Source organism: Sinohyriopsis cumingii, chromosome 18 (genome assembly GCF_028554795.1).
Source record: "Sinohyriopsis cumingii isolate HCF-2022 chromosome 18, ASM2855479v2, whole genome shotgun sequence".
Lineage (NCBI taxonomy): Eukaryota > Metazoa > Mollusca > Bivalvia > Unionida > Unionidae > Sinohyriopsis > Sinohyriopsis cumingii.
In genome coordinates, this window is record NC_142978.1 from 78,950,513 (window position 1) to 78,959,144 (window position 8,632).

Below are 8,632 nucleotides of genomic sequence, written 5' to 3' on the forward strand. Positions count from 1 at the left end.
ACTGAAATTCAAAATCTTTATTAAAATGTTAAATAGTCTCTCCGCCGAACTGTTGGAATTTTGTAGAAAACGCGACTTTCTATGAAGCATTCGGAATGAGAAGTTTAGTAATGTCTTTAATAGTTATACTATACAGGTTATTGATACGGAGTGAAGAAAGACTGGATAGCTGGTTGGTTGGTTGGTTTTAAACGGCAGTTTCGTCACTTTGATTGGTTATATAACACAGAGGAAATGGAAGCTAAGTGCCTTTCCCAGAGACACAACGAGACAGCCGACCTGGGCAGGGCTTGACGGATATCAAACCCGCGAACCCTTCGATTACGAATGTGACAGTCTACCAACTGAGTTGTCACTGCTTCCGAAAAATAGGAAAGAGAAAATATTTTGTCTTATTTGCATTTCCTTTTGAAAAATGGTGCTACATCTGTTGAACAGTTTCGTTAAATTTGCAAATTTATCTGTGCACTGTTGTGACATATATATTTTATGTGATGTCCAAGTTTGAAAGTTTTGGGCTTTTACATCTTTATACTTATTTACGTTTACTTATTGTGCTTTTTTTTACTAATATCTTTTTTCCTCGTCAAATTTGGAGGTAATATTTAAAATTACACATTTATAGATTTTTGGAATTTTAATATTCATATTTTGTGAATTTGTTTTATATCTGGATTGTATAATTGTTTTTCTACATATCTTTTCAATTTTGGGAATTTTATAAGTTTTATTGGATTTTGTAAACAAAGTTCTATATATAGTTTTAAAAAATATTCTGCGTTTGGAAAGAAAACATGAAACATATAAAAGTTAAAAGAAAGTTTGTTTTTTGCTTTGTGGTGTTTATTTGTATACTTGTGATTGTAAAGTTGTAAGAAAATATTTGTCTTACTCACAGTATAATAAAAGTCTGACAAGAAAAGTTTCAGATTTTCTTATGATAGGTACAACAAACACTGGCCCTAACAAACAAAAAAGCAAAAAACAAAAAACATTTTTGCCACCATCTGTCATTTAGCTCGTTTACATACAATAAGACTACTTTTCACCTTCGTTCATCTTCAGAATAAAAGAATCACGCGGAACTATACAAGTTTATCAAATATTTCTCTAAATATAAATTAAAACTTACCATGGAAAGCGGCCTGAAACTGAAGATTGCAAGGTTGCGGCGGTGGCGTTGTTCTCGGTTCAGGGTTAATGAGTTTTCCTGGAAACAATAGTATGATACGCTGACGTAAAACTGTCAGAAATAGATGAGGAGGAAAAGCAACGAATACAAACGTACTAATGTATTATTTACATCGCCTCTTTCATTTATGTACTTGAAAAAGAGGCTGACGTTAGTTATATACCCGTGGGGGAAATAACCAACGTAACACACTACGTAACACAAAATATGGTCCGTAGTGTTGGTGCATGCAGACGATTTCTATGACGTCACAAGACGCCAGATTTTGTTTCTTTTAAACACTAAACTTACCATAGAGCGACTGAATGCCATCTATATCATCCTTATGTAACGTTAGATTTTTTGAGTAATAGTAGTAAGGGAACATTAGAGCCCCCGGTACGTTCGAATGGTACAAGCCGAGGGCATGACCAAATTCATGTGCCGCGGTGATGTAGAGTTCCGTCCCTTGGTTCTGTGCACTGGGACCCAACAGCCAGGTCTCATGGTCATCAAAATGGACAATGCCCACTGGTGGGGGGAACGCATGCGCCAAAACTCTTCCTGGACAAATACAATAATAGAAATCATTCGAACTACTGGCTTAGCTATGATCATTTCTATAACAAAATTGCGGCTGTATATAGTGATTATATTGCAGTCCATATCACGGGATAGCAGGTGTGATTTTTAAACGTAGATTTTTGTTTATGCTAGCGACAGGATTGCTAATTCGTTCCGACAAAAATGAATGTGAAGATCAAATACATGTTCGTCTAAGTTATATGTCCAGATACATTTGGTTTGTTACTGAGACATTTGCATAAAGAAAAATAGAACAGCCATCTAATCTTAGTACATGCTTACAGAGAGAGAGAGAGAGAGAGAGAGAGAGAGAGAGAGAGAAATTTCATTCCACTGAAATATTGCAGGCGTTCAACCCCTTTGTTAGAATATGTCATATTAATTGCAATAAAGTCCCTCCAATTCCGTCTGTATTTATGCCTAATTGATTAACTATAAATGGGACCATGTTATACTAAATCAAATTTGATAAAGGTCAAGATGAGTACATATGCCAAAAGTCAATATGTCTACACAAATAAAGGTCGAGATGTCTATATAAACCAAAGGTCAGATATCTATATAAACCAATGGTCAAGATGTCCATATAAACCAAAGTCAGATATCTATACAAACTGTAGGTCTGATGGCTATAAATCCAAAAGTCAACTTGTTTATACAAACCAAAGGTTAATATGACTATGAAAAAAATGGGTCATTTGTCTATACCAACCCCAAGTGAGATGTCTATACAAACCATAGATCAGAGCTTTTCAATTCAGATGTATATGTAAATCATATGTAAGGTGTCCATACAAACTTAAGATCAGATGACATACAAACCAAAAGTCAGATCTCTATAGAAACCAAAGGTCAGATGTCTATACAAACCATAGGTTAGATGTCTATACAAACCAAAGGTCATATGTATATACACACAATAGGTTAGATGTCTATACAAACCAAATTATAATATGACAAATGCAACGGAGAAAATTAACACGCTTAACATCTCAAATCAGAGAAAAGGCCCCTCAAACAAGGCTTGCTTAGATAACTGATTTCATTCCATGACCAAATACAAAGTAAACAGGTGATAGATTGGGGGAAGGAGAGGAAGAAGGAAGATGACCATCTATATAGAATATGGGAAAATCATGTAACGGCATAAAGTAAATATTACCAGGTCCGTCGAATGCTTTTTCCTCGGGTTTGTTAGAATGCCAACCAACAGCAAACCTAATATCAATGTCAGCAAAGTCTCGTGGATTTTCTACATATCGAAAGCGAAGTGGTGTTTGTTTTGCCCAGATGTCGAATGCCCGTGCCATAGCGTCCCTGAAATTCAGGTTAAACATCATGAAAAATCGTGTCCTAATATAGTTTTTATCTTCTTCAGAATACCTCGATCTATCCTATCTATTACTCGTGTCAGATTGCTAGATTGCAAGTTAGTTTTCAGATCTTTGATTGATTCCCTCAACCTATTCAGCTTTATATAAAATATCAAGCGACGTCAGCCTGCACTCACAAAGGTACAAAAAAAAAAAAAAAAAAAAAAAAAAATAAAAAAAATAATAATAAAAGAACGGGAGTAAATATAACAGATATATTGGTTTGTCTGATTGTTCAGTTTTTAATATTGATTAAAACAGTCACTTACTTAATAAAACAATCTTGATTGTAATTGAAAATTTACTCGAAATTTTGAGATCTGATATCATCGAATCAACAAGACAACTGTAATGACCGTTTATCGCCGGATTAATTTATTCATACGACACGTGGTGTATAATGTATGCATATTCGTCCACAACCACAGAAAACAATTCGCTGGAGTGAAGCCATGATTTATAAAGTCTGAGTTTCGAGAAATCTGAAATCAACCAGCATTGCTACTAAGTTCTCTTTGTAATTATTATTATTATTATTATTATTATTATTATTATTATTTGCAATAGTAGTGGTCTGTGCTTATGGATTGATTGTTATATTCTTGAATAAAAATTGGATTTCTCATGTCATGAAAGAAATGGGAAAATATTATAAATTATTTTGTAGCAGATTTCAAGACAGATATGTCATTTTTTCCACCAGCCTTGATCCTTGAGGGTAAAAATATTTAGTGGACTTGAGAACTTCAAAACTGAGAAGGTGTTCTCCTGAAAATGTTAGGATGATTCGCAGTCTTACAAGGCAATGCATGTACTTAACACGTTAGCATATGCTAGAAAATAACTAAAAATAAGTTACTTCTTCTTTCTTCATCCGAACTTTTCTAACAGTTGTACTTGGCTCGAATATCTCTCATAATATCCCACTTGGCCCACACGTTGCCATACGTGACACGTGTCAAACATGTGATTAAAATATCATTCATATAATTAAATGTTTAAAATTGACATTAATTTGTAACAAACACATCTTTGTTTTAAAAAATTAATAGTGTCTGAATTATGTTGTCCTGAATAACTAAAGCATGCAATTAATATCATTAAATTGAGAACAGGATTACTGGGGAATTTCGGTACATTCCTTCCAGACGAAAAAATACCGCAGTACGTAACACTGGAAAAAGGTTATTTCGTAAACCGTATACCAGTAATACCGTAAAATTCTATTGCCACGTCAACGCGTCAACGAGGTCACACGCCGACAAGTTTGCATATAGGTGGCGCATTTATGGAACCAACGTGTTGATAGCGGTTTCTCAATTGAATCGAGACGACGAGAGATCGCAATGTTTTTGTTCGTTCATTTTGGTATTTGAGACAGGTCTGACCAGTGCCATTATTTACTCAGTGTTTGAGCTTGAGTCGGTCAATTTCTAAGAAAACCCACTGAGTTGGGAATGAAAGATCTGAGCTGAAAATCGACAGTTTAGCTTGAGACTGAACTTAGGGTTGGTTGAAGAAGCCTGGTCAAGGTATTGTACTTAAAAAGCTTTATGAATTCTAGGTCAGGTCTCATTTGAGTTGCCAATAAGATCTAATGATCTTAAAAAAGAGCGAGACCATTACTACCTGTAATGCGCGGAATGCGCACTCGTGTCCATGTGTGTGTGTGTGTGTGTGTGTGTGTGTGTTAAAGTCATTTTCAGTCTGCCGGCAGATCAGGATATACTGTTCAGATGACTCATAAGTTAAACAAAAGTATATACACTGATCTGCATGCGCATAAAGCGCTATATTGTCTGCAATTGGATTCACTGTACACTCGGCAGCTCGTCTGGTGACACTACCGTAACTTTCTAACTACCCCTTTATATTTATTAATTACATATTCAAATCTCCTCACCGCTGCTCGTCATGTGTTAGTGGGGAACTTCGAGAATAATCCGTAATCTTCCACGATAACGCCTTTTTCGGCCAGGTCGAGCCTGTGAAAAAGTAGGTGAACTTTGTTTTGACGTTTACTTGTGGTTATAAACGCAAAACAAAAGCAATAGAAAAGAAAAGAAAGAAACAAAAGCGCCAAATGAATGTTCTATTTACTTTTTTATCGCTTACTCACAGTGTGCCCTAATAATAAATTACTAAATAAATGACGATCTGACAAAATGATCAGCCAATCAAGTACCCAATTAATCGACTGAATGGCTGACTTATTTGCTGGATGACGGAATCTGCAACTCACATGCTAATAGACTGTCTGACTGATGCTTTATTAACAAGCTGCTGTCTTACTGACCTATAAACTCTTACTAAATGACCGACTGACCAGCTGATGAATGAGTGGAACACACTGACTGACTTACAAACTAAATAAAAAGTGAATTAAACTGAGCAAAAAAAAAATCGAAATCCCGTCCAGCCAGATAGCCATGTACTGGACCTATATATATATATATATATATATATATATATATATATATATATATATATATATATATATATATATATATATATTAGAACCGAGTAAGTCTCTCCCTTTCACAGATACCCAGTAAAACTTGTCTTAAGTTAGCAAATCACGAGCACAGAAAAACTAGCTCCTCTAAACATGTTTCACCTAATGTCTATAGGTCTATGACCTACCTGTGAGATAGTTTTGAGGACCATTCAAGGGCGTTTTCCTGGCTTCGTACGTCGTTTTAATGTCCTTAAAACCACAGCGGGGTTGTGCCATTTTAAGCAAGGTGTCGTTATCAAGCTGACCGGTGATGGGCAGATTGGCCATCGTTTGAAACAAACTTTAAAAATTATGATAATTATTAAAATATGACGTTGCTACTGTCCACTACAGTCTGTAAAAATCAATAACTAAAATGAAAACGACGATGATAAAGATATTGTTTTAAAAACTATTCGCCCTAGGGCCAGCTCTGATATACATTGCACAATAGTCACGTGATTTTGACGCGTTTCTAATAAAACTTTCTAATCAACGTTTTGCTTCAACTTGATATCGTTAACTTATTTAATATCTATCATACTGCAATCTCTTTTATCTACGTTTCTTAGAAATGAAAGAAATCAATATATTTATAATCAATACAAAAAGATAAATATTTTCTCTTGGCGAAACGTCTATATATAGACACTAACACCGAAGCACAACTAACCGGCAAAGTGATTAAAATCAGATCTCCACTGTCCTACGTGAAGATCTGACAGCAACCGCTTTGAGGTCATGTTCTGGTGACATTTTCTATTACCATAATCGCTAATTTTATGAGCTAAATAGATGATGCATTTTATCTTCGCGGTTGATGGACTGAGCAGTATATAGCTGAAGATCAACAGTGTCTGCCTATCGATTTGATTCATTTTCAAATTTCTGAAAGCTGCATTTCCATTGTTAACTCTAGGGTCACCAAAACATGACCGCTAAACTTTTGCTGTCAGATCTTCACGCAGGACAGTGGATATCTGATTTTAATCGATTGAACTAACCGGCATCCCATTTCAATTTCTTCATCTGTCAAAACTGAAACTTTCATGTCCGGACCAAAATAATTATATTTTACCAAAAATTCCTGCAAAAAATTAGAGAATTATGTTAAAACATGAAAAGTAACAAAAAACAAACTCCCCAAAACATACAAATAATCGAAATTAGACCGTGATAAAGTTTTAAAAATAATGACTATAGAGTTTGTAAGCATATTGAAATATTTTAATATTGCATGTATTTCAATATCGATACATGTTTATATTTTACACTACATTCACAAGCCAAAATTTGTTTTCCAGGCAAATTTACATAAGCGCATATTTGCTTTTTGCACCGTCTGCAGACATTATGCAAACTGACAATATATGCCATGTACATAAACTGATGCATGAGAACCCTGTAATGGTACCATTCATCTTGATAAATATAGATAGGTATGCAGCATACGTATCACACAAAAACATCAGGAATCAAGAACAGGCTTTTCTAGTAGTTTTGCAGTTAATGTTTTTCTCCGTTGTAAGTTATGAAAGCCCCTTGGTGTGTGGGATGTCTATATGACTAATAGTAAATTGTCTGTTGATTACAGGTTTTTAACATTTCGTTAATTCAAGAACAAGAAACATGGGTTTGCTTTAGATATTTTGTATTTAAAAATTGTATGCTGAAGACTTTTAAATTAAACTCAATATATATATATATATATATATATATATATATATATATATATATATATATATATATATATATATATATATATATATATATATATATATATATATATTTACTGATGTGAAAAGTTAAACATATTCACTCAAGAAAGTTAAAAAAGACTTACTTTGGCTTCATTAATTGTCAACGGTACCCTGGGATCTCGTTGACCGCTTCCAATCGTGAAGACGACACACGAGACCACAAATATAAGTAACATTCTGTCCATCTTCTTCTCGTCTGACTGCACTGACTGAAGAGTATCCACTTGGGCGAAGGTTCTTATATTGGTCCGCGCGTGTAAAGACATGAGAGGATCAAGTGTAACGTCTGGCAAAGGACTTAGTGGGGCTCAAAAAGGAGAATAAGACTCTTTCAGTCGTTCAAATGTGGATTTTTAATCTTTACACACACACACACACACATACACACACACACACACACACCTCTTCAATTCCTTTTAATCCACGAATCACATCCAAATTGTAAAATAATTCAAACCAAATTTTAGATAGAAGAAACTCATTGTCTCTTCCACAGGTTTGTAGGTCTTCCGTTCCCTCTTGTTTCTATTTGAAAACGTTAGTTCTTATATATCGATTGTGTGGCTAGTTCTGGGTGGGTTTCGAAACCGTTACCCTTCGATTACAACCCCTCACTCAATCAACTGAGATACCGCGAATCCAAGTTCTGACGATTGATTGTAATATGGTAACAATATTTGGCATTTTAATTGGAGGAAAGTGGGGAACTTAATAGTATGATCAAAAATGTATGAAATATCACACACTCTTGCACTATCAGAGATGATCAAACCTGGAACTATGTAGGTACAATGCGAGTGAGTATATAGTTACACACAACCCAGACCACAACAACCACCAATACCAACAACACTCACTCCATCTTTCTTTGTGGGGTGAGAAGAAGTATTATTGTTTTTGCAGTTCGTAGAACAGCTGGATAACAATCTGTGCAGATGAGCATTCTTTACAACACCAGTTTTATCAACATGACGGCTCCATAAACAGGGTGTGGTATTCATGAAAATTAGCCTTTGCAAGGACCCCTGCAGATCTGGAACTTCCATGCCGAGACACTTACGAAAGCAGATTTCTCTTAACTCTTAACGCTGTTTGAGAAAGTAAATACGTCGACATAACACAAATGGTAAAAAGTGCACGAAACTTGAGAGTCGTCGCAAAGCAAACATATATCTGGCATACCATGCAGATGGCTCCTTTGGCGTCCATTCTGACGAAAATGGTTCTGACCACGCCAGCTTCAGGT

At 35.1% G+C, this 8,632-nt stretch overlaps 1 protein-coding gene across 1 annotated transcript in view; it reads right to left on the reverse strand.

The window, feature by feature from the left end:
- LOC149777125 (collagenase 3-like) overlaps positions 1–7,605 on the reverse strand; it is a 78,270-nt gene extending 70,665 nt beyond the window's left edge. The window contains exons 1-7 of the mRNA XM_089941813.1: positions 7,470–7,605; positions 6,631–6,713; positions 5,773–5,927; positions 5,033–5,114; positions 2,919–3,073; positions 1,484–1,735; positions 1,133–1,210 (exon numbers count right to left, since the gene is read on the reverse strand). Coding sequence (XP_089797939.1) covers positions 1,133–1,210; positions 1,484–1,735; positions 2,919–3,073; positions 5,033–5,114; positions 5,773–5,927; positions 6,631–6,713; positions 7,470–7,571 — 907 coding nt within the window. The 5' untranslated portion in view covers positions 7,572–7,605. The remainder of the gene's footprint in view (positions 1–1,132; positions 1,211–1,483; positions 1,736–2,918; positions 3,074–5,032; positions 5,115–5,772; positions 5,928–6,630; positions 6,714–7,469) is intronic.
- Between the last annotated feature and the right edge of the window lie 1,027 nt (positions 7,606–8,632).